Source organism: Vanacampus margaritifer, chromosome 8 (assembly GCF_051991255.1).
Source record: "Vanacampus margaritifer isolate UIUO_Vmar chromosome 8, RoL_Vmar_1.0, whole genome shotgun sequence".
In the NCBI taxonomy this organism is placed as follows: domain Eukaryota; kingdom Metazoa; phylum Chordata; class Actinopteri; order Syngnathiformes; family Syngnathidae; genus Vanacampus; species Vanacampus margaritifer.
In genome coordinates, this window is record NC_135439.1 from 8,346,823 (window position 1) to 8,373,517 (window position 26,695).

The 26,695-nt window shown below is 39.0% G+C and overlaps 1 protein-coding gene and 1 long non-coding RNA gene across 3 annotated transcripts; one reads left to right on the forward strand and one right to left on the reverse strand.

Moving 5' to 3' along the window:
* The first annotated feature begins 906 nt into the window (after positions 1 to 906).
* mmel1 (membrane metallo-endopeptidase-like 1) lies at positions 907 to 25,698 on the forward strand. The gene is made up of 24 exons (XM_077574303.1): positions 907 to 1,917; positions 9,406 to 9,579; positions 11,521 to 11,568; positions 13,385 to 13,444; positions 13,542 to 13,703; positions 14,714 to 14,794; positions 15,023 to 15,118; positions 15,432 to 15,550; positions 17,198 to 17,263; positions 17,377 to 17,511; positions 18,196 to 18,285; positions 19,229 to 19,365; positions 19,445 to 19,538; positions 19,616 to 19,744; positions 20,443 to 20,541; positions 21,164 to 21,247; positions 21,327 to 21,430; positions 21,511 to 21,569; positions 21,643 to 21,762; positions 22,215 to 22,348; positions 22,424 to 22,489; positions 22,568 to 22,663; positions 22,761 to 22,837; positions 23,299 to 25,698. The coding sequence occupies exons 2-24, from the start codon at positions 9,423 to 9,425 to the stop codon at positions 23,396 to 23,398; spliced, it is 2,313 nt and encodes a 770-aa protein (XP_077430429.1). The 5' UTR covers positions 907 to 1,917; positions 9,406 to 9,422; the 3' UTR covers positions 23,399 to 25,698.
* Positions 9,398 to 19,930, reverse strand: LOC144057066 (uncharacterized). Of its 2 annotated transcripts, none has more exons than XR_013295165.1 (4): positions 19,325 to 19,930; positions 17,392 to 17,548; positions 14,669 to 14,780; positions 9,398 to 9,572 (listed from the first exon to the last, which is right to left on the reverse strand). It is a non-coding gene; the product is annotated as an uncharacterized LOC144057066 (long non-coding RNA). The 2 variants fall into 2 exon arrangements; XR_013295166.1 differs by having other exon boundaries at positions 14,669 to 14,783.
* Positions 25,699 to 26,695: the final 997 nt, after the last annotated feature.

Below are 26,695 nucleotides of genomic sequence, written 5' to 3' on the forward strand. Positions count from 1 at the left end.
AATAATAAGATGGCAGCCCTTTATCTTACTTTAAGAGTGATATTGAAATTGAAAATATTCAAAAGTGCATTCGCAGTATATTTCCAGACAGTATATTTAACATCGTTGCGATATTGCCTCTCAGTAATCACAGGGAGGGAAACAGATCGTGTAATTGGCCAGTTGACCTCATATAAATGCCGTATAAATGATGTAGGCATATATTATTCATGATTGAAAGTCAAACAAAGGACTGAACACGATGAATATTTGAGGTGAAGCTTCCCCTCTGCTCAATAAAATCCATTCATCAAATATTAAATCTTTTGCAAAGCCCCGCCCCCTCCTTCCCGCCGAGCTGCAGGCCATCACTCATCATGCCGCAAGCTTACAGCGTCCACGTCCGACCGAGCCATAAAACGCCGCATCGTGATATACGATATCAACCCCGGGAAGGTCGTTTCTCATCTGCTCTTGTCTGAGCAAGCGCTTACTCTTGATGATCAGCTAATTAGAGCGTTTAATCAGGTCTCATCATGCCAGTCTGTGGGGAAGATGAAATGGTGACGGGCCAAATTGTCCGCACATCTGTCAGTATGATGAAGCAGTTTCACGCCACCGCAAACCGCCGCCGCAGCCGGCGCTCAAAAGTGAACATCTTTTATCTTTGTACAGGCAGAAGAGTTGATAAAAGTCGTGCGTTGACCAGTGTGTGGAAATAAATGTTGGTTATTTATTTATTTTCAGCGTCAGTAAATTTTGCCGCTCAGTCATTCGTCAGTCGAACCCAAGTCGAACCAAACTGTTGTCGTCAGTCCGTCAGCCTGTCATTAATGGGCTGAAAACAGAAAACAGGATAATTAAAAAAAAAAAAGCAAACTACAGCAATATGTTAAAAAATTTGGGGGAAAAAAAGGCTAAAAAATGTTTATGCCTAATATAAGACTTGATTATTTTGTCCAGTATTTAACATATATATAATGATTAACGCTAACTGTGAAATTATATATTTTTAAATAACAAATACATGTACTAATAAGAATACAATTTACATGAGAGCAACGTTGGACTTTTGTTTATAAAAAAAAATTAAAAGATTTTGAAATATACAGTAAGGGTGGTCTCACGATTCGATTCCGATTTTTGGGTCTGCGATTCGATTCCGAATCGATTTTCGATTAAGGGCGATTTTTTTATTCAAAATGATTTGATTGACAATGATTTTTGCTTCAATTTATACATGTTCAAGGAATCGTAATGATCTACTCCAGTCTGACTCGCTAATGCTAATTAGTGCGCTACTCGCGTCACTTTTATCACTCAAAAGAACGGCTCCACGCTGCAAAAAAAAACTCATTTTATAAAATTTTCTTTGCTTTCATTTTCGTTTGACCTTTTGAAAAAGTGTTAACTATCTCGGTTGGACGACAGTTGGTATGGTGAAAAACCTGTAAGTCAAATCACTCGTATCTCAAGGCAATACTGCCTTTAAAAAATATACTTGTTACGTGTTTTTGAAAATGCACGTATGACATATAAAATTTGCCAAGAAATATAACTAAATGTTAACTATTCAAATACCAATAAATATTAAAAAAAAAAAAAAGACATCTATTTAACCCAACACACCCCATACTGTATGTAGTCCCAGCATTCCTCTTATCAGTAACACACCTTCTTCCCTCCCTCTCCCTCTCCCTCTCTCTCTCTTTCTCTCTCTGCCCGCCGCCTCCCTCGAGCGGCGCACGGGCTCACAAGTGGATCTCCCCCTCGAGCAAACCGCAGCACGGACTCATTTCTCCACGCACCAGCTCTGAGCGGATGCTCACTCAGCAGGGGTGTTTTTGAGATATTAGCGCGCTGTGTGTGGGTGAGAGCGTGCGTGGTGGCGGGGGCGAAGGGGAGCGCTTCGCCCACCTCCACCAACCCCGTTCAAAGGTAAGATGCCGTTCTCCGTTGCCGGGGCGACCGCTAAGAATGATGATGATAATGATGGGAGGGTCACTCGGAAAAGTCTACGTTAAGTGCGAATCCTTCATGTGGTCTTTAAGCGTGTTTATTTATATTAGTGGCACTTTCTAAGGGTCATGACCCCGCAAGTGGTGGGCTTACTTCATTACTTTACTTTGAATTTGTAGAAATTAGCGGTAGTTAGCGGTGGGATTTGTTTATTTTCGCTTGAAATCACTCGAGAAACTGGCAAAAGTTGTTTGTAAATAAATACATGTATGTAAATATTTGTCATTCATATAGTACACAGTCTTCTGTCATTTTGTGACATCAGTTCCAGCCATTGGTCATGTGAAAATCTTAATGATGTACGGCATGAAGCGATTTTCATTTTTAATAAGTAATATAGTGAGTGGCTATGCGAAATTTAAGAAAAAAAATGTGGGAAAAAATCTTTAGTTTTTATATATAATGAGTATTTGTGGGGTAAATGTTTATGGACTTTTAATAACAGTGGGTGGGATGTATATGGCCTAGAGAGGCCATACATTTGCTCCATACACAGTATTTTTTATTGATTGGGAAAAAAATGAAAAAAATATTCTATATATTCGAATTTTAAAAATATGCTTTTAAAATTTTTAACTATGTTTAAAAATGTCCTTGAAAGGATGTTAATCGTGATGATAATTTGAAAATATATACTGTATACGCAAAATTTATAATGGTTTTCAGTGCTTTTTAACAAATTATTTTTGGTTAAAAAAAATTAGTTTTTTAAAAAATAGATTTTGGGTTAAAAAATTACTAAATAAAAAGTGAAAATATTTAATATATTAAAAAAAAATTTTTTAATGTTTTTTTTTTTTTAAATATGTTTAAAATGTCCTTGAAAGGGTGTTGATGGCGATGTTTCTCGTAATGACAATAAGAAAATATATACTGTAATGTATATGCAAATTTTCTAATTATCATTACAAGAAACATCAACATCCTTTCAATGACATTTTAAACATTTTTTTTTTTTTTAAAGCAATTTACATTTTTTTTAATATAGTGAATATTTTCACTTTATATTTATTTATTTTTTAACAAAAAGCCTATTTAAAAAAAAAAATAAAAAATTTAAACCAAAAATAATTTGTTAAAAAACACTGAAAACATTAGAAAATGGTCGATGTTTCTCGTAATGATATTAAGAAAATTTGCATATACAGTACATGTTTTCTAATTATCATTACCAGAAATATCAACATCCTATCAAGGACATTTTAAACATATTTTTAAACAAAATTAAAAACAATAAAATAAAATAAAATAATATATTGAATATTAAAAAAACTTTTTAAACCAAAAATAATTTGTAAAAAAAAATAAAAATAATACTGCTAACCATTCGTTATGAGATTTACAAGCAAAATAGAGGGGAAATGGGACAGACCAAATACGAACAAAAAACAATTGAAAAAAAAATCCACTAATATGTAAATCCCCCGAAACCGAATCAATAACGGTGCTGGGCATTAAACACACATTACAATGTTACAATACGTTGCACAAAGTCTCCATTTAAGGCCTCTAAAAGAGCAGACAGACACGTCTGGATGCATTCTGACGGCTCTCCAACAAGAACCTCCTCCCCGCTCACTTTTCATGGCTAAAAGTGCACCCATGAGTATTCATGAGTAGGGCTGTCGAGGGGGCTGACGGCCCGCTGCGGCGTGACCCTGTGATTTACTGTCAGGCCAAATGATAGTGGGGTCGTGCTGAAGAAACAGGTGGCGCACTGCTGATTGGCATTGTCCTTTCGTCCACCCCGGCCGGCCGCACACGCCGCTTTGCGATATTGACTTCGCACGCATGTAATTATGCTGTATGCAAATGAGCTCTATTGAAATAGGCTTCTGGCTCAAAGCCTGAGTGTGCGTGTGTGTGAGTTTTAATGGCGAAATTCTCCTTCGCCAAAACATTCAATTCTACGCCCAAACTATTCAAAGCATATGGAGAGCAGTGATAAGCCGGTAATGTTCTACACGGAGGGCTTTTTGTCTCATCGCACTGGAAGAAAGGAATGACAAATCTATACTTACTTCCATGGGAAATAATATAAAAGTGAATTAATGAGCTCCGGTCATGATAAAAACGGAATTAACTGACCAGGCAATTCTTTTAAGACATTTTCGCTTCCCTCAGCAATTTGATGTGATTATTTTTTGATGGATCTCTAACCATTTATTTTGGGGGGAATAAAAACAAGCAATAAATCAATCTACTGTGGATTACAATAAACCATATCAGAATTAATCTGAAATTATTATTTTTAAATTAAATTATTTTTTGTTCACATGAATTAAAAATGATGTTCTTGAAAGACCTGACTTATTGCACTTCAAGACAATTGAGGATCTTTTTTAACTCATTTGCTCCCCAAAACCTATAAATACGTACTATTTTAAATACTGCCATGCTCCCAAAGACGTATTTATATGTTTTTTTTTTAATGCTAGAGTATACAGAAGGCTTTGATGCAGCCTCTGAACCGAAGAGAATGGTTGAAGCAATGGTAGTTATTACAAAAAATGGCCAGCAGGTGGAAGCAGAGTATAAGAGATCAACCAGGGCCATGCTGCAAAAATACTCTTTCCCCTTCTGGATATTTACAGATATGTGAATAATGATGAAACTTAGCTACATTCTAATGCTAATTTCTGCAAAACGGAAACAGATAGAAATATACTTTTAATACTCTAAGGCAGTATTCCACATATTATCAGAGTATTTTGACTCATCTTTAAAGACCAATGAATATTGTGTTCTAAGACAATTTAAACACCGAACCTACCAAAAGAAAGACTCGCGCCTTTCTTATGCTTCAAATTGAACTCGGGGCCCTTTGGTTTACCGGTCTCATTCCGAGTGACTTGGGTTAATAGTGCTGCCATGTTGTACAAAATTGAAGACTGCGAATTTCTGACATGGCATTCATAAAATAATCATCCGGTGAGTCCTGGGTGACTTCTTTGCGGTACTAATGAGACACAAGGGAAACACGATGGACATGACTGAGCTTTAAAGATTGTAAGCCAAAAGTCACACACGCACATACACACACACACACACGTTTGTTTTACTATCTTTGTGGGGCCACCTCATTGACATAATGCATTTCCTAGCCCCTTCCCTTAACCCCAACCATCAAAAATGATTGCCTACCCCTATTCCTTACCCTAACCTCAACCATAACCCAATTCAAACCTAAACTCTAAAACCAAGTCTTGACCCTCAAAAAGAGGTCTAAACTTGTGGGGGCCAGGAAATTGGCCCCACATGGAGGGGTGGGTCCCACAACTCTGTGAAATCCCGAAATGTTGGCCCCACTATGTAACAAAAACAAGACCACACACACACACACACACGCACACACACGTTTGTTTTACTATCTTTGTGGGGCCATCTCATTGACATAATGCATTTCCTAGCCCCTTCCCTTAACTCCAACCATCAAAAATGATTGCCTACCCCTATTCCTTACCCTAACCTCAACCATAACCCAATTCAAACCTAAACTCTAAAACCAAATCTTGACCCTCAAAAAGAGGTCTAAACTTGTTGGGGCCAGGAAAATGGCCCCACGTGGAGGGGTGGGTCCCACAACTCTGTGAAATCCCGAAATGTTGGCCCCACTATGTAACAAAAACAAGACCACACACACACACGCGCGTCTGTTTTACTATCTTTGTGGGGCCATCTCATTGACATAATGCATTTCCTAGCCCCTTCCCTTAACCCCAACCATCAAAAATGATTGCCTACCCCTGTTCCTTACCCTAACCTCAACCATAACCCAATTCAAACCTAAACTCTAAAACCAAATCTTGACCCTCAAAAAGAGGTCTAAACTTGTTGGGGCCAGGAAAATGGCCCCACGTGGAGGGGTGGGTCCCACAACTCTGTGAAATCCCGAAATGTTGGCCCCACTATGTAACAAAAACAAGACCACACACACACACGCGCGTTTGTTTTACTATCTTTGTGGGGCCATCTCATTGACATAATGCATTTCCTAGCCCCTTCCCTTAACCCCAACCATCAAAAATGATTGCCTACCCCTATTCCTTACCCTAACCTCAACCATAACCCAATTCAAACCTAAACTCTAAAACCAAGTCTTGACCCTCAAAAAGAGGTCTAAACTTGTGGGGGCCAGGAAAATGGCCCCACATGGATGGGTGGGTCCCACAACTCTGTGAAATCCCGAAAATGTTGGCCCCACTATGTAACAAAAACAAGACCACACACACACACACACACACACACACACACACACACACACACGCATGCACACACACACACGTTTGTTTTACTATCTTTGTGGGGCCATCTCATTGACATAATGCATTTCCTAGCCCCTTCCCTTAACCCCAACCATCAAAAATGATTGCCTACCCCTATTCCTTACCCTAACCTCAACCATAACCCAATTCAAACCTAAACTCTAAAACCAAGTCTTGACCCTCAAAAAGAGGTCTAAACTTGTGGGGGCCAGGAAAATGGCCCCACATGGATGGGTGGGTCCCACAACTCTGTGAAATCCCGAAAATGTTGGCCCCACTATGTAACAAAAACAAGACCACACACACACACACACACACACACACACACACACACACACACACACACACACGCATGCACACACACACACGTTTGTTTTACTATCTTTGTGGGGCCATCTCATTGACATAATGCATTTCCTAGCCCCTTCCCTTAACCCCAACCATCAAAAATGATTGCCTACCCCTATTCCTTACCCTAACCTCAACCATAACCCAATTCAAACCTAAACTCTAAAACCAAGTCTTGACCCTCAAAAAGAGGTCTAAACTTGTGGGGGCCAGGAAATTGGCCCCACATGGAGGGGTGGGTCCCACAACTCTGTGAAATCCCGAAATGTTGGCCCCACTATGTAACAAAAACAAGACCACACACACACACGCGCGTTTGTTTTACTATCTTTGTGGGGCCATCTCATTGACATAATGCATTTCCTAGCCCCTTCCCTTAACCCCAACCATCAAAAATGATTGCCTACCCCTATTCCTTACCCTAACCTCAACCATAACCCAATTCAAACCTAAACTCTAAAACCAAGTCTTGACCCTCAAAAAGAGGTCTAAACTTGTGGGGGCCAGGAAATTGGCCCCACATGGAGGGGTGGGTCCCACAACTCTGTGAAATCCCGAAATGTTGGCCCCACTATGTAACAAAAACAAGACCACACACACACACACACACGCACACACACGTTTGTTTTACTATCTTTGTGGGGCCATCTCATTGACATAATGCATTTCCTAGCCCCTTCCCTTAACTCCAACCATCAAAAATGATTGCCTACCCCTATTCCTTACCCTAACCTCAACCATAACCCAATTCAAACCTAAACTCTAAAACCAAATCTTGACCCTCAAAAAGAGGTCTAAACTTGTTGGGGCCAGGAAAATGGCCCCACGTGGAGGGGTGGGTCCCACAACTCTGTGAAATCCCGAAATGTTGGCCCCACTATGTAACAAAAACAAGACCACACACACACACGCGCGTCTGTTTTACTATCTTTGTGGGGCCATCTCATTGACATAATGCATTTCCTAGCCCCTTCCCTTAACCCCAACCATCAAAAATGATTGCCTACCCCTGTTCCTTACCCTAACCTCAACCATAACCCAATTCAAACCTAAACTCTAAAACCAAATCTTGACCCTCAAAAAGAGGTCTAAACTTGTTGGGGCCAGGAAAATGGCCCCACGTGGAGGGGTGGGTCCCACAACTCTGTGAAATCCCGAAATGTTGGCCCCACTATGTAACAAAAACAAGACCACACACACACACGCGCGTTTGTTTTACTATCTTTGTGGGGCCATCTCATTGACATAATGCATTTCCTAGCCCCTTCCCTTAACCCCAACCATCAAAAATGATTGCCTACCCCTATTCCTTACCCTAACCTCAACCATAACCCAATTCAAACCTAAACTCTAAAACCAAGTCTTGACCCTCAAAAAGAGGTCTAAACTTGTGGGGGCCAGGAAAATGGCCCCACATGGATGGGTGGGTCCCACAACTCTGTGAAATCCCGAAAATGTTGGCCCCACTATGTAACAAAAACAAGACCACACACACACACACACACACACACACACACACACACACACACGCATGCACACACACACACGTTTGTTTTACTATCTTTGTGGGGCCATCTCATTGACATAATGCATTTCCTAGCCCCTTCCCTTAACCCCAACCATCAAAAATGATTGCCTACCCCTATTCCTTACCCTAACCTCAACCATAACCCAATTCAAACCTAAACTCTAAAACCAAGTCTTGACCCTCAAAAAGAGGTCTAAACTTGTGGGGGCCAGGAAATTGGCCCCACATGGAGGGGTGGGTCCCACAACTCTGTGAAATCCCGAAATGTTGGCCCCACTATGTAACAAAAACAAGACCACACACACACACGCGCGTTTGTTTTACTATCTTTGTGGGGCCATCTCATTGACATAATGCATTTCCTAGCCCCTTCCCTTAACCCCAACCATCAAAAATGATTGCCTACCCCTATTCCTTACCCTAACCTCAACCATAACCCAATTCAAACCTAAACTCTAAAACCAAGTCTTGACCCTCAAAAAGAGGTCTAAACTTGTGGGGGCCAGGAAAATGGCCCCACATGGATGGGTGGGTCCCACAACTCTGTGAAATCCCGAAAATGTTGGCCCCACTATGTAACAAAAACAAGACCACACACACACACACACACACACACACACACACACACACACACGCATGCACACACACACACGTTTGTTTTACTATCTTTGTGGGGCCATCTCATTGACATAATGCATTTCCTAGCCCCTTCCCTTAACCCCAACCATCAAAAATGATTGCCTACCCCTATTCCTTACCCTAACCTCAACCATAACCCAATTCAAACCTAAACTCTAAAACCAAGTCTTGACCCTCAAAAAGAGGTCTAAACTTGTGGGGGCCAGGAAAATGGCCCCACATGGATGGGTGGGTCCCACAACTCTGTGAAATCCCGAAAATGTTGGCCCCACTATGTAACAAAAACAAGACCACACACACACACACACACACACACACACACACACACACGCATGCACACACACACACGTTTGTTTTACTATCTTTGTGGGGCCATCTCATTGACATAATGCATTTCCTAGCCCCTTCCCTTAACCCCAACCATCAAAAATGATTGCCTACCCCTATTCCTTACCCTAAGCTCAACCATAACCCAATTCAAACCTAAACTCTAAAACCAAGTCTTGACCCTCAAAAAAGAGGTCTTAAGTTGTTAGTACACTAACAGAGACTACACTAAGAGGTTCTGCCTTAACTGCCCCATTTAATTATTTTTTTTTATTTTTATTTTTTTTACTTTTATCACAGAGGCTCGTGTCAGGAGAATGGGCAAATCGGAAAGCCAAATGGACATCATGGAGAAATCCAGTAAACCTGGCAAACGTGGATGGACGGTGGCAGAAATCGGTCTGTCTGTGCTCCTGCTGCTGGTCAGCTGCGCCTTGGCTGGCCTGGTGGTCCTCTACACATCCGTGCTGAAAGGTAACAATAATGGGTCAACAAAAGAGCGAATGGGACAGTTTTACATTAAATCATAGTTTCAATGATATAAAAATAGTGTACTTTTTCTTACACTTTTTGTAGGACTCATAAGCAAACAGCAATATGGGATTATGAGACATTAAAATGGAGCTATTTAGTTACTGCTCTGTATTAAATATACATAAATGATCTATCTATATATCTCTATTTCGCCATCTGTCTATCTGTACCTCTCTCGACATCTGTAGTATATTTCTCTCAACATCTATCCATCCATCCATCGACATTATCCGCATATCTCTGTGGTTCTTCACTTGAAATATTATATATATTTTCATGGAAGCATATAAACCCCTATTTTCTATTGAATTGTTGCTCTTCATTGAATAGATGCTTAAAATGTTTAGTCTGCGGTGTATTAAATGTTGTATAATATTTGTATTAAATTATTTGGATTTTTATTTTATTTTTTTAAGTTACACTTTATTTAATCGCTGTTCTGTATTTTAAATATTTTTAAAAATAATATTTGGATAGACATTTTTAACATAGTTATTCGGAATTCGGGCCCAATCACGTGTTCTTCAGTTGATTGTGTTGGCTGAAAAAGATCGTATTTTTATTTATTTATTTTCTAAAGTCAAGAATAAAATTTTATTGTAAATATTTGTTTACTTGATTGAACCATTGCTGAATTAGAGCCACATAAAAAGTTAGCACGATGGGATACCTTTATTCAACTGTTTGTTTTTTAATGACAAGTTTGTTCTATATTATTTATTTGGTTGTTACTAACATAACTATGAGATTATTTTTTCAAAAATCATTTACAGTTTAATACATTTTGTAGAAACTTTATTTGGACGTACGCGGCCATTGTTATTTACGGCTGGATTTCTGCCGAGCAATATGAAACGCCTATAAAGAGAGCAAGGTAAGCCTCCGTATCGTTCCTAAACTGACGATCAAAACTCTTGAATGCGTCTGGTGAATGACGAGAGCACGGCGTGGTGTCGCCATTCTCAGTCACTACGCACGGAATGCGTTGCCACGTAAATAACAATGGCGGCGTACGTCCAAATAAAGTTTCTACAAAATTTATTGAACTGGAAATGATATTTGAAAAATTTATCCCATAGGTATGTTAGTAACAACCAAATAAATAATATAGAGCAATATTGTCATGACGGTCGGGGGTTCCTTTTAAAAACTTGAAATAAAATATATTAATATGTTTACATGAAATTACTTTAATACAAAAAATATTTTTTAGAGTAAATGTTTTAATAGTGCAGGAAAAATGTTGCAGATAACTTTTTGAAATGAGTCATAACTATTAAATATAAAATATATATAAAATAATAATATCCGGCCCGGTGGGTGGTGGGTGGTCGGTGCTGGATTTCACTTTCCTTTCTTTTCTTTGGTCCTTCCTCGGGTCTCCTGACGGCCTCACGGCTCTGGCTGGGTTCTGAAGTGTTCGGTTTAGGTGAACGGTATGGGATTTTTAAATAGGTTTTAAGTGAACTAATGAATACACACTCGCACGCACACATGCACAGGCACATACACATACTCACCCACATACAAAATAAAAATTAATTAAAAAATATATATATTAAAAAAATATATATAATTTAAAAAAAAAGAGAGCAATGATGATGACATGTCAAATCGGCAAAATTACCGAATGAACAATACTGAGCTCTCCAGAAAAATAAATAAAATAAATAAATAAACAAATAAAATAAAATAAAATAAAATAAAATAAAATAAAATAAAATAAAATAAAATAAAATAAAATAATAATATCCGATAAACTTTTTGTATTTAATTGATGGTCAAACTACCATGCCGATTATGTGCATCTCACTTTGAGAATGTTAAGAAATGTGCTTGTGACTTTTTTCATGAATCTATTATTTTCTGCCCCTTTCCCAGAACAATCTCAGCGTTCGAGCGTGTCACGGAGCTCGGCAGACATGGGAGGTGAGTGACTATAAAACCCAGACAAACCATCACGGCGCAGTAAGGGATAAAGTGGTGTCACAGAGGAAGCGCCACCTCTCTTAATACTCTAAAGTCTCATTGCTGCCAAGTCAGCAGCGCGGCACAAAAGTTCTTGCTGACGCGCCGGACTCGACTCCGCCGCCAAACCATCCCCAAACGCTTTGCGCAAGCAGGCTACGACTTCACCCGGTGTTTCTTTTTGTCAAACGGCATTAAAAGATGGACTCAAATGCACCGCAGCGGTCCCAGACGATACAAATCGAACTCCTTTGTTCACAAAAACATTCAATAGCGGCTTCGGCTGAACATGATGTACAAACCTACGGAAATAAAAGCGGTAATGGGGCTTTAAGTGCCGTCCTTATGACTACTGGTGATCATCCAAGACTCACAGGGCAAGAAATCCTTGGACGCCACCAGATCATTTCTACTTTAAAGGAGACATTTTGTGCTTTTTTTGCTATTTTTTTCATTCCACGCTTTAGAAAGAGGACATATGGTGTGAAATAGATTCTCAGAGCATTAAATCGATTGTCTGAGAAGTTGTTTCGCCTCTCATATGAGTTGGCTTCATCAGTTCATGCAACAAGGCTTGAATGTTATCTTTTTTCTTCTTTTTTTTTATTCCAAAACGACAGTCGTTAACTCATTCACTGCCATTGACGGCTATAGACGTCAAAAATTCATTTGAACTATTTCTATAAGGGGTGGGAATCTTTGAACGTCTCGCGATTCGAATCGAATCCGATTTGTGGGCCTGTGATTCGATTCAGAATCAATTTTCGATTAGGAAAGATTTTTTTATTCAAAATGATTTGATTGACAACGATTTTTGCTTCAATTTATAGATGTTCAAGGAATCGTAATGATCTACTACAGTCTGACTCGCTAATGCCAATTAGCGCGCTAATCGCGGCACTTTTATCACTCAAAAGAACGGCTCCACGCTGACAAAAAAAAACTTCTATTGGAATACCTTGAGCGTGACTTTCTTTCTACTCTCTAATGTGGCTACAACTTAACAGTGTATTAGACCGTGTGGAACCACACTGCCCCTCAGTGGCCAAACCGGGTACAAAATGAACAGCGGTCCAAATAAAGGCACACACAGATAAAGGCAAGACAGTATAAAATAATTTAAATAAAATCGATTTTGGGACATTTAAAATCGATTCTGATTTGTACTAAATGAGAATCGCGATTCTTATGAGAATCGATTTTTTTGGCACAACCCTAATTTCTATTAGTTAAAAAAAAATCCACTTTAGTTACCAAGAGTATGAAAACCTAGGAGAAAAAAAATATTGTACATTTAGAACAGATATAAAATTCGTGATTAATCATTAATTAACTAGTGAAGTCATGATTAATTATAATTAAAAAATAATAATCGCCTGACGCCCCTAATAAAAAATAAATAAAATAAAAAATTAGGGGCGGCAGACGATTATTTATTTATTTATTTATTCTGGAGAGCTCAGAATTGTTCATACGTTAATTTTACCGATTTGACATGTCGGCCCAACCCGATTCTTGACAGCCCTTGGCTACCACATAGCAGCTCTACCACTGATGTTTATTGGTTCAGTTTGATCACAAATGGATAAATGGCCTGCTCCTTCTAAATTGTGGGCCAATCTCTCGGTGTAAAATTAAGTAAAATAATAATTGAATAGCACCACTTCAGCCCCAAAGGACACCGGCCCACCAGGCATCTGCCCTGTAAGCTAGATGGCTTGTCCAGCCCTGGCTCTAAGCCGAAACTTCTTTTAACAAGTGCATTCTTTTTATCCAGGTAAACTGTTTCGCTCCAACCTCAACAGTGTGTGCACAACTGCAGACTGCGTAACCGCAGGTGAGGCCTTCAAAACTTAAAAAATGTTGGAAAAATGAGTCTCATTCTAAAATTCAGCCCTTCCCCCCTCCATCTTCATCACGTCTTTCCCCAAAAGCGTCGCGGCTCCTGCAGAACATGGATGCGTCGGCGAAGCCCTGCGATAATTTCTACCAGTATGCCTGCGGGGGCTGGCTAGAGCGCCACGTCATCCCCGAGACCAGCTCGCGGCACAGCGTCTTTGACATCCTCAGGGACAAGCTGGAGATTGTGCTCAAAGGTCAGAATGTGGCCCTTCATTTGATAGAGATTGACAAACTACGGGTAAATTAAATCAAAATTGAAAAATAGAAATTATTTAGATTAAAAAAAAATTATGATATACTGCATAGTAAAATTAAATACATGAATACTGTACATAATATTTGTAAATATGAATACACATAGAATATGTAGGCCATTTTTTTCACCAACTGAACTAAAGTTTGTTTTTTTCTTTATTAGACTTAGTCACTTAAAAAAACCTCATTCACTGCCAGTGACAGCTATAAAAGGACATTTAAAAAAAAATCAATTTTAACTGGCAGTGAATGAGTTAAAAAAAAAATTCATATAGAATCACTAGTCTATTTTTTTTTTCTAAATTACATGTATGTATTAAATTAAAAACATGCAGATTGAATCACTGTTCTGTACTTAAAAATATATATAATACTGTATATATAATTATACACTGTATATTATTTATTTTTAAATTAATCATACTGAATTATTGCTCTACATTTAATAAAAATTAAAATATATTTTTGATTGAATAACAGCTCTGTTTTAAATATGAAAAATGGAGTTGATTATTATATATTAAATAGAATAGCTTTATACATATCTTGGATTTTTTTAAGGAATCATATTGAATCACTGTATTAAATTAAAAAACATCTAATTATAAATCATATACTAAAAAAAAAAAAAATAATACCTAAGTTGTCTATTTTTTTCACTGCTCTGTATTAAGTATTTCTAGTTAAAAAAAATACTTTTTGATTTTTTTCTTTTTTTTCTGCCTGCATTCATTTAGCAAATGAATCACTGCCCTAAAAAATAAATACTTTTTCCAGGAAAAAAAAAAATAAATAAAAATAATAATAAATAAATAAAAATAATAAATAAATAAATAAATAAATAAATAAATAAATAAAAATAAATAAATAAATACAATGTTTGCAAATGTGGATCGTTACTTACAACTAATACAAATCCCATGGCCATGCGATGTCTCCTGCCTTTCAGGTGCTTTGGAGACGGAGAGTGAAGAAGACCGAGACGCCATCAAGAAAGCCAAAACCCTTTACAGCTCCTGCTTAAATGAGAGTAAGCCCGTTAGTCGTCTATATCTAAAACATCAACACCATCCAAGAAGCAGGCAGTTTCTAAGATCGAAAACCTCCAAATTATTTTTTATCAATAAGGTCCCTTTTATGATTATTGAAACTAGAAAGAGATCTGACTGGGATGGAGGTCATGTTTGAAGAAAACATGTTTGTTGCCATTGGACCCGTGCAGGCGTCCCTTCTAATGTGACCTCTTGACTTCTTTTAGGCCTCATCGAGCAACGTGACTCTCAGCCCCTCCTGAGGCTCATTGACATGATCGGCGAATGGCCAGTGGCCTCTGATGACTGGAACGCCACCTCTGGTAAAAGATAAAATTGCACCCATTTAGCTCAAATATGTTTATGCGTTATTTAGAAGGAAAAACATTTTATTACTGGTTTGTATTAAATGTGAAATTGATTTTGTTTCTTTCTTTTTAGAATTGTGAGATAAATGTGCTAATCACTAGTCCGCCATGCTGCGTTAAACTGCAAAATTTTCTTTATTATCTGATACTTGCACGGTCAAAATCCTCAATATTTCATCTGTGAGCTAATCCTCCGCGTGATAATTGAATCTTGAAAAAAAAAATCAAAGTGCTCTAAGGATTATAATACATTTGATTTAAAATGCAGAGGAAGAATGGAGCCTCGAGGACACTCTGGCCACAATGACAGCTCGCTTTCACAAGAAGGCTCTCCTGGAAATGTACGTGTGGACCGACGACCGGGATTCTCGACGCCATATCATTTATGTAAGATTGTTTACTTTGAAGAGGAATATGATTATTTGTCCTCTTTGCGTGTTCCAAAAATATGAAGATTTAATGTAAGAAAAAACACCTTTGCAAAAATGATTTAATAAAAAAAACAGAGATCTCTGGACATCGTGACAGACTCCAAACATCACGTAACAGGTGGAATTTCAGAGTGCCGAATGTGTCTCTTCCGCGGGGAAGATGGCTTCTTATAGTTAAAACAGACCGCCTCTCTTTCATTTGTAGACAAAACATACTCTTTGGGTACTTTTCCGTGAGCGATGGCGCAAACAGAGTCAGGGGTGTGTATGTGTTCGAAGCAGATTCTGTTCTCAAGGACTAAATGTGTTTTCGCACAGAACACTGAGAAGGAATTTTTTTAGACCAAACAATATGTTCCAGTTTAAGGTCAAATTTCAAGTTCAACACTACCTCACATCTACAAAACATTTCGACATGGTTAATATAAAGAATTAAAATGTTAATAATGTATAACAATGGTTAATATATGAAATAAAGAATTTAAATGTTAATAATATCTAACAACTTCCATGCAAGAAAACCTTTTAATTTGGTGGCTTCATGATGCCAATTTCATAAAAGTAAACTAACCAAGTGTTTTAAGGAGACATGTTGTATTATGTGATTCCTTTCAATTTCAGGTCTGTCAGTCTTGTCACTTGGCTTTCATTAACATATCAACTAAGTATAATAAATAAATGTTAAAATTCAAAACGCACGCACATACACACCCACATACAAAATATATATTAAAAAAATAATTAAAATAAAATAAAAAAAAGAGAGCAATGATGATGACATGTCAAATCGGTAAAATTACCGAATGAACAATACTGAGCTCTCCAGAAAAAAATAAAAAATAAATAAAAACTTTGTGGTATTAATGGAGACTTCTGTAGACTCTACCATAACATGTATGTATATGTAATATAAAGTGCCATCTGTGCACAACCTTTTTAAGGGGCGGGCCACAGATGAGCGTCAGGAAGCAGTAGCATTATGTAATAAAAAGGGTAGCTTTTTTTTTTAAATTGCCATTAACTCATTTGCTCCCAAGAACGTATAAAAATGTTCTATTTTAAATATCGCCGTGGTCCCCAAAACATATTCATATGTTTTGTTCTTGAAGGCTTTGATGCAACTTCTGACCTGAAGAGGTCACTTAAAGCAATGGTAGTTATTACAAAAATTACAAAAAAACGGCCAGCAGGTGGCAGCAGAGTATAATAGGGCCAATGTTGCAACAAGCTCTTTTTCCCAGTGTTTTCAACAGGTTTGTGATATATTCTAATGCTAATTGCTGCAAAAGAGAAACAGATACAAATATACGTTTTTTCCTGATGAAAGAAGAGACTCTAATCTTTCTTTTGGTAGGTTCCATGTTTTCCTTGCAAAATCAGTCAAAATCCAGTAAACCAGCTGGGAGCGAAGGGGGTTGCTTCAGAGAAAATTACTGGGCGTGAATGAGTTAAATGCATGATTTATTTATTTTTTTAAACTGTATTTTTTCCCCACAGTAAATATATAACTGAAATTAACAGGTTCAAGTACATCTGATATATCAACTGTGAACTCGCTGTAATATGGTATGAGATGATATATTTTATCGTGTATTTCGTTTAGATTGACCAGTCAGGACTTGGGATGCCATCGAGAGATTATTATTTTAACGATGGAAACTACAAAAAGGTGAAGCCAATTTCATTTTGACTAACAATTTCCTTAATTTTCTACTACTTTTTAAACTGATCACTGTGTAAAAACGGACACGTAACAATAACACTGCACTACTGTCACCGCAGGTACGAGAGGCCTACCTCCACTTCATGGTCGCCATCGCCAAGATGACCCGGGAGGACAGAAACCTGACACAGGACGATGAACGCGTGTGGGAGGAAATGATGCAAGTGTTGGACTTGGAGACGGACGTCGCCAACGTGAGTGCGTCGAAAAACGAGAAGTGCTCTCGCACAGCTGAAAGACAGAAATAAATAAATTATATATAATAAAGGCACATACACATACTCACCCATATACAAAAAATAAAATAATAATAATAAAAAAATAAATAAAAAACATTAAAAAAAAAAAAAGCAGAGCAATGATGATGACATGTCAAATCGGTAAAATTACCGAATGAACAATACTGAGCTCTCCCAAAAAAATAAAAAATAAATAAATAAATTGAGGGGTGTGTTAAAAATCAGAGTTTTCCAGATTCCACGGTTTATGAAAGTCTCTACACCATTTTTTAGGTTATGAATAGGTGGGCAGACTTAGTTTTTCTTTTGACTGTTTTATATTACATAACGACCAATCATGGCTCAGCTTCAGAAAAAAGGTGAGCTCTGATTGGTTGTTACCTGAGCAACTGTGATGTCATTTTCATTTTTCGACAGTAAGTGGCAAAATGGCCGCCACATGAGATGGATAATAATGTGTGGATTTTGCTGCTTAACTCATATATTAACTCAATAAAAATCAGAATGATACCACGATATTATTGTAAAGAACATTTTTGGGTTGACTTCCTCATTAAAAGGAACAAAAAGCATGAAACACTTAATGCTCCTTGTTTGGCGGCATTCGTACAGTAACACTGAGGATTTTCCTCCATCCAGGCCACATTGCCGGCTGAAGAGCGCCAGGACGTGACGGTTCTTTACAACAAGATGACGCTGAACGAGCTGCAGAGCACATTCGGCTTCAACGTGAGTGAGGACTGTGTGTCTGGCTCCAGAGATAACACACAGGACCACGAGAAGCAGTTGATTACAATGCTCCAGTCGGACAAAAGAAAGTAATTAACACAAATGTTGCGATGGGAATTTACGAGAGCGGGCTGCTACACGTGATTAGATAATAATGTCTTTGTCTTGAGACTTGGTGAAACAGCCCGTGGCTCATTTTCCAATGTTTGTTTTCTAACTGACAACAATTAGATGTTATGGTCATGAGGCGGTATGACAGCAGCTGTTGTGTTTCTATGCTGGATTAATTTCACGTTTTGATTGAAACTTCTCATTTTGTTGCTAGAACATATATACAATTTAGTATTGCCCATTTGTCTAAGATAACTGTTTTGGATTGGAGTTTATTTGGACCCTTGTAGGAATGTATGGAAGTACTAGTCGTGGAATTTGCCCAAAATGGCTGCGTTAAACCAAAATGGTGGACTTTCTGTTCCATTTCAGGCACGGGTCCGGAAGACTTTTTTTATACATCCTGCTATGATAGAAAAGACCACCAACTTTCATGCCAATCGGGGAACCGATGTTGCGGCAAATTTATCATAATTTTCCATTTATTCTAATTGTTGAGTGGGTTTTGGGCTTTTGTGTTTAGAACCCCTAAAATACATTTTCACCAGGATGCATATGCTGCCAAAAACTGCTGAGTTTTCGGGCATATTGAGAGATTAAAAATTGAAAAAAAAAAGGAGAGCAATGATGATGACATGTCAAATTGGTAAAATTACCGAATGAACAATACTGAGCTCTCCAGGAAAAATTAAATAAATAAATAAATAAAATAATTGAAAGGTGTAAGTCAATGGATAAACACAATATGTTCTAGCCCTTAAAAAGAAAACTAAGTTTCCCAACATTTCATACAATAAAGGTCAGGAAAAAAATGGCAATATTTGTTTTGCAGGGTTTTAATTGGACACGGTTTATTCGCGGCGTGCTATCCAGCGTGTCCCTCGATGTGGAGCTGCAAGAGGAAGTGGTGGTGTACGGCTCACCCTACCTGGAAAAGATGAACGAAGTCCTCTCCAGACATAGCGTTCGGTCAGCATGAGGCGCAGCACACATGCAAAAAAAACAACAATGCAAAACTCACAAATATAGTAACGCTTCATATGTGCAGAACTATGCAGAACTATCTCACCTGGCAGCTGGTCATCGACAGAGTTAACAGCTTGAGTCGTCGTTTCAAAGACGCCAGGACCCGTTACAGGAAGGTAGACGCCATCACAACAACAACCTTGTGTACTGGATTACAAAATTCCTGCCGAGTTAACGTTTGCGTGTGTCTCAGATTCTGTATGGGACCACGGTGGAGGATGCCTGGTGGCGAGAATGTGTCCGTTACGTCCAGAGCAGCATGGAGAATGCCGTTGGGGCGCTGTACGTACGCGAGACTTTTGCCGGAGAAAGCAAACGAATGGTGAGGATTATCTCACTCGCCGAATCTACATTAGAAACGAGATAGAAACCATTTGTATACAACTGGAAAGAGATGCTAGTATCCGTTGTTGAGATTCTTCTGCCTAGATTTAGTCATAACTGTTTTAATTTACTTATTTTCTCAGTAGAACTTTTATCTGTGGATGTGTCTTTGTAAGTGCTGTCACAATTTCTGCTCATGTCATCATGTCTAAAGGACCTCGTCTGTTTCCACATCAACGGGCCAGTATCTGGGGTTGAACTCAATGTGTATTGGATGATATGCTGTAAAAGTGTAAAAAGTCTTATCTGCTTCCGGCTGTCGCCATGTGTATTGAACTCAGGGCTGGAGGGGGAGAAAGGGGCTTGGGGAAAAAGGAGGCGTTGTAATACTTCTCAAGATAGTATAAGAATGATATGAGTCCGCTGAAAAAGACACACTGAGCGAGGAGCAGCTGTGCTTTTGTAAACCCGCTCGTGTCCAGAATATTCTGTAAAATAAATCCTTCGAAGGACCTGTTCACCGATCTCCAGTCTGTATTCAGAAAATCAAAAATCTCTCCACTCGAACAACAACGAACACGCGAAAGACAAAGAGTGTCATTCCAACACCGTCCATCCTTTTCTATAGCACTTATCCTGGTCGTCAGTCAATTACAGGGCGAGTTTTCATATTCAGCCTTGTTTCTTCATGTTCAGGTCAGTGATCTCATCGGGAAGATCCAGACAGCATATGTAGAAACACTCGAGGAGCTAAGCTGGATGGATGCACCATCCAAAGCGAAGGCCAGAGAGAAGGTAGGTTGTCTTACATCCATCAATGCGTTATCCTGCGCTGATCCGAGTCTTGGTCATGGCGGGGCCGTCTAAGCGGGGGAGGCCTAGTCTTCCCTTTTCTCTGGACACTTCCTTAAGCCTCACTGGACTTCAATCCCAGACCAGTTGGGAGACATCAAACCTCTAGTCTAGCATCTTCAAGGACTGCTCTGAGCTAGGTGTCCTCTTGGTTGGGTTTTCCATGGAACAGCGAAGCCAATGTCTACAGACTATCGGTTGTGCCAATGTGCATGTCCCTTCAATGCAAGACAAATCTTTCCATCGTTGATAGATGCCCACCTTTCAGCGAGTGCTTCCACATTTTTGCCAGGTGTTTTATGACTGGAAGCCTTGAAAAAAACATACAGACTGAGAGGAACCGTCTGTACTCACCCGGGCGCAGTTTTACGTCCGCCAGTGCTCAGTCCGTGCATTTATTCGAAGCTTTGCATCATAACGCAGTACTCGCTGAAAAATGTGGAAGCAATCGCAGAAAGGTGGGCATACTTGACATTTATTTGGAATTGGACACTTGAACCTGTGGTGAAAATCCAGCCACATCAAATTCAAATTCTTCATCCTAATTGTGGTGTATCTCTTGCAGGCCATGGCAATCAAAGAGCATATTGGCTATCCAGATCACATTCTGGAGAAGAGTAACCAGAAGCTGGACGAAGAATATGCTCATGTAAGAATATGGAGACTGAATTTTAGGATACAACCCCGCCCCACTTGTATCCACTTATTTGTACTGCATTCCCATTCAGTTGAATTTTAGTGAGGAGCACTACTTTGAAAACATTCTGGAGAATCTCAAGTCTGAGGCTCACAAGAGTCTGAAGAAGCTCAGAGAGCCTGTGGATCCCAACTTGTAAGTTAACAAAGGTTAAAGTTCTTTGTTTTGAGGAATACTTGAGGACAGGATTATAAACATTCCCGGTCGCTCCTCAGGTGGCTCATCGGTGCTGCGGTGGTGAATGCTTTTTACTCTCCCAACAGAAACCAGATCGGTAAGATCTTCAATGACGACACATCCGAATAGGGTCTGCATTTTGGCTCATCTGCACCTTCTTGTGTTTCCAGTGTTTCCTGCAGGCATCTTGCAGCCACCTTTCTTTAGTAAACATCAACAGCAGGCTCTGAACTTTGGAGGAATCGGAATGGTCATTGGCCATGAGATCACTCATGGATTCGATGACAATGGTAAGACTTGGTAAACGGTGGATACTTGGAATGCAGAACTGAAACTAATAAAACACACCGCAGGTTTCCTTGGATTGTCTGGTTTTCTCTCAGTACTCCAGTTTTTGCCATGTAAACTAGTTTTCTCTGGCTACTCCAGTTTTCTCTGAATATTCCAGTTTTTCAGGGCACTCAAGTTTTCATTTGGTAGTCCAGTTTTGTCCATGTACTCCAAATGTCCTTGGGTATGTCTGCTTTCACTGGGTATTCCATTTTTATCTGGCTACTCCATTCCCCGCCCCAAATATTTTAGTCCATGGACACTACTTGCTTGTGTCTCTCCGCCTGTTAAATGCAGATAACAAATTTCACAGTGCATTGCGCATGTGACCAAATGAAATAATCTATATCTAAGGGCAGTACAGCTTACGATGCACTCAAATTGATGTACCGTGCTTGGCTTTCCACGGCAGGGCGTAATTTCGACAAGGACGGAAACATGCTCAACTGGTGGAGCAATTACTCGGCAGAACATTTCAAGGAGCAGTCACAGTGCATGGTTCAGCAGTATGGCAACTTCAACTGGAAGCTTGCGGGTGGAGAAAATGTAAGGTTTGTTCATGTCTGTAGATCAACTACACCGGGAATGTGCTTGAGTGCGTTCATTGGCTTGCCATTGTAGGTGAGTGGAATCAGCACTTTAGGGGAGAACATCGCAGATAATGGAGGGGTTCGGCAAGCCTACAAGGTGGGCTGTTACCTGCATGATAAAGCGATTCAAGACACGTGAGATGCGTTTTGAAATTGACGCTTCATTTGTTGATAGGCTTATCTGAAGTGGGTTGAGACAGAAGGGGAAGAGCCTCGTCTACCAGGTCTAGACATGGATCACAAGCAGCTGTTCTTTCTTAACTTTGCCCAAGTAAGTAAAACATCAACAACAACAAAACAAGAATACATATCTTTCAGGTGCACCAAGAATCAGACGCTACTCTAAATGATCACTTTGCTTCATCCAGGTTTGGTGCGGTGCGTATCGGCCCGAATATGCCAGCCAGTCCATCAAGACTGACTCTCACAGCCCATTAGAATACAGGTAAGTTTGGTTTTCTCCAGGGACTCTTCTCCAGAGGCTTCGTGCTTCTTCAGGAACTCTAGGACTCTCTGGGGACTTCAGGATTACCCGGGAACTGTTGGATTCTCAGAGAACTCAATTTTTTTTTGAGTGCACCAGTTTTTCCTGGGTACTTGTTAGGTTAATTTCCAGTCAGTTGCTTTAAACAAGGTGCCTTTCTGTGTGGCGTTTGTTTTTCGTCCCATGCGTGTGTGAAGTACAGGTAATCTGGGTTTTCCTCCAGGCTCTACTAAACTATTTTCTTTGGGGATTCAAGGTTTCTCCACTTTGGGTTTTTCTGGGGACATAAAGTTACTTTGGGGACTTCAGTTTTCTCTGAATATGCCATGTTTCTTCTGGGCTAAATTTGATGACTCATAACAGCCTTTAAAAATGGATGTAACTAATCTTGGTGTTTTCTTCTCTCTTTTTTTTCTCCTCAGGGTTCTCGGTTCGCTTCAGAATTTCGAAGCATTCTCAGAAGCGTTCCAGTGCCAGAAAGGCAGTCCCATGAATCCAGAGCAAAAGTGTCGTGTCTGGTAGAAGGTTTTACACTTCCTTTGTCACATTTCCTGTGAGGGCAGACTGAAAGGAGACGATGCCTTCATGCTGACTGTCCTGCAACAGGCTCATTTATTTGGGGTAACACCAAGTATTGAAGTCACTACTGTTGTATTTGCAACCGTTGACATCGTTGATTAGTTTCATGGCTTCAAAGTAAAGTCTCTGGTGGATTCACGAGGCAACACTAACCTTCTACGTAAAGCATTTTCTTCTGGGAATGCTCCATGCAAATCTCTAAATCAGATCTTTGTGATTAACACGTGAATGTGGAGTGAACCGCGACGAGCACTCACAAAAGTAATGAAAACATCGGAGGCTACAACGGAATTAGTGCCGCTCTGTGAATTTGCCTATTGACTGTTAAGTGCACCAAATTACCTGAGAGACTTAAGGCTTCAATCTTTGCAGCTTTAACCACAAATTAACATTCAAAGTGAGCTGCAGCTTTTAACAATTAAGTCAGCAAATATTCTAACTCTGGCTTTTCAGAAGCTTTCCAAGGGACTCTGACTACTGACGCACACTAAATCAATTTTAAGAGACGATTACAGTAAATCTTCAGAACTTGAACAGCTCGAGAAACATAATCTGACCCACGATTTGTTTGAATTTTAATTGATGGATTGAGGGGGCGAAAATCTGTTCAAATGGTTAAACGTTCATCTCATAAAACATTTTTCATACAGTACAGGTACCTGTTTTACTGTTTATAGTTGATTAAGTCACTTTTTATGTAAATTTTACTAGTAACTGCTTAAAAGCAAGTAGCAAACACATTTTCCACTTTGTCTTATCACAACTGACTCACAAGTGTCAAAACAAAACTGTTTTTATTACAACTGGGATGCAGAAGTTCTGCATTCCTCGACTAATTTGTGTTTTTAGTCCAATTTTGAGTCGTCCGTTCTTGTAACAAATTCTAAGAGTCTTTTCATATAAACACGTTTGCTAGCCAACAACAACAAAACGTCTATTGAGCTAGCTCATGTGAGTATGGCTTTTGACCTGAAATTCCCGTCTCAGTTTTAGCGTTGTCATTAGCATTTGTCTGGTCAGCTTATTAAGTACACTCATTCCCATTTAAAATAAATAAATATATTAAATTAACTAAAACGGGCAAAACTAAAATGAGACCTCAATTGTACCAACACGTAAAAAATAGTAGCTTTATTTGTTAGCTATTTTGAGTAGCGCTTTTGAGCATAAATTCCTCATTTTCATTCACATTTTCTTTGTTGGCTTGGACAAAAAAAGTCAACAAAGCATAAAAAAAATTAAACATACTATGATTTAGGTTGTTTTATCTTGTTTAGTGCAGTTTTTCAAGATTGTACTTTCTAGCTGTTTTTTTTTTTTAAGTTTCGTGTCTCCACTGCATTAAAAAATATAAAATGAGAAATAAAATTAAAAAAAAGAATACAACTATAGCGCAAGCTCATCATGGCAATGTTTTTAAAGCACCGTTAGCATCCACAACAGCAAGCGACATTTATGAGACAACACGAGGCTACATTTGTTGAATTGGTACAACAGCACGGACCAACGCGTGCACGTAGTTAATACAGGACTTTCTCGGATATACAAGCAATTACACGTGAACGGGGGACTGATCAGGCAGCGGCAAGCAGATTGTAGCTCTCATTGATTTAATGGAGATGAAAGGACGCCGAGGCCTTGTGACCGCCAATGAGAACCTGGACGAATGGGGCTGGGACTGTTATTTTCTATCTTTATTACCAAGTAATGGCAGGAGAATCAAAGCGGAGCATAGGAGGAGGGTTGGGAGGCCGTAGAGTGGGATGATTAGTGTTGCTTCTATGCTGCAGAGAGCTTTATAAAAGAAAAAGAAAAAAAGACATTCAGGATGCCTTGTGACTGTTTAGTCTGAATGTGCTATATTCTACAATATAAATACTAGATATACATACTTTGGTGTTATTGTATTTGTTTGATGTTCTATACGCCGGTACTATTTACATATAGACACATCAGGTGACATCCACATGGTGAAACTGTGTTGTTATTACCAGCCAAGTACTTTTTTGCTATATCTACAGTATATATACATAGAACTATATATAAAAATGTAAAAGGATTTTATTTATCTATTTATGAGATTGCATTGTTGCTTTGCCAGGTTTAAAAGCTATAATAAAAATGTTTTATGACTGTTCCCGCGGTTTATTTGATTTCTACAACGACTGCTATTTTTGTGACGCTGATCTGTAACTAATTGCCATTAAAGTGAATGTCCCAACAAGATGAATTAAATGTATATTTCTTCAACATTTTTTCAAGCTTTGGAAAGAGTGCCGGACCATAACTAGCATTATCATGTGGAAGCAAACAGGTAAGCAAAGCTGCAGCCTTAGTGTAGCTCAGCTAAATGTGTTGTCAGCGTTAGCTTCTGATTATTGGCGCATAGTCGCATGATCCATTAAGTCGTCGACATGGGAGCTTGGGTAAGTGGATTTGTGTTTGGCAAAGTGTCTGCAGCACTAATTGACAACGTGTAATTTGGGGTGGGAGAGAATCTGTCTTTCCCTGAAGTAGCCTTGGCTGTAATTCCCCAAGCTTGGCCCCGAAGAAGAGGAACGTTTGCATCTGTCCCGTCCATACCGAGCGATTTCAACTGAAGTGTTACAAGTGTACTGCAATAGTTTATCTTTGATGTTTTTTGACAGAAGAATGTCAGACTTTGGATGATGACACCTAGGAACGGTTTTAAATTATGATTTTTTTTTATTGTTATAAGTCTCCCAAAAAGAATCAAACATTACTGGACAGTGTTGAGGGTCTTCTGCTCAGATTTAGTTATTACAATTTAGATTTAGTCATAAATGTTTTAATTTCCTCAGTAGAGCTTGGTGAGTGTTTGAATGAGGTCTGGGGGCCTCTATTTCCACATCAAAGGGCCATTTGTCTGTGGTTGAAGTCAATGTGATTTCTTTGTAAGTCTTATCTTATGTAAGGTGATGTCAGGTCTGAGACCTACTATATTTCCACATCAAAGGGCCATTTGTCAATGTGTATTGAATGATGTCTGTCTTAGCTGAGGGCGGGATACGGGATACTGCCTTCAAGATAGTATAAGAATGCTGTGAGTCCGCTGTAACGACACACTTGCGAGAGGACTGCAGCCATTTGTCTGTAAACTTGCTTGTGTCCAGAATATTCTGTAACATAAATCCTTCGAAGGACCTGTTCACCGATCTCCAGTCTGTATTCAGAAAATCAACATCCTCTCTACCCGAACAACAACGAACACGCGGAAGA

Bases quoted from the DNA above. Each gene is read 5' to 3' on its own strand.
- mmel1 (XM_077574303.1), top strand. From the start codon at position 9,423: ATGGGCAAATCGGAAAGCCAAATGGACATCATGGAGAAATCCAGTAAA. The intron at 19,539-19,615 runs GTAGACGCCATC...CGTGTGTCTCAG, and splicing joins CCAGGACCCGTTACAGGAAG to ATTCTGTATGGGACCACGGT. The intron at 19,745-20,442 runs GTGAGGATTATC...CTTCATGTTCAG, and splicing joins CCGGAGAAAGCAAACGAATG to GTCAGTGATCTCATCGGGAA.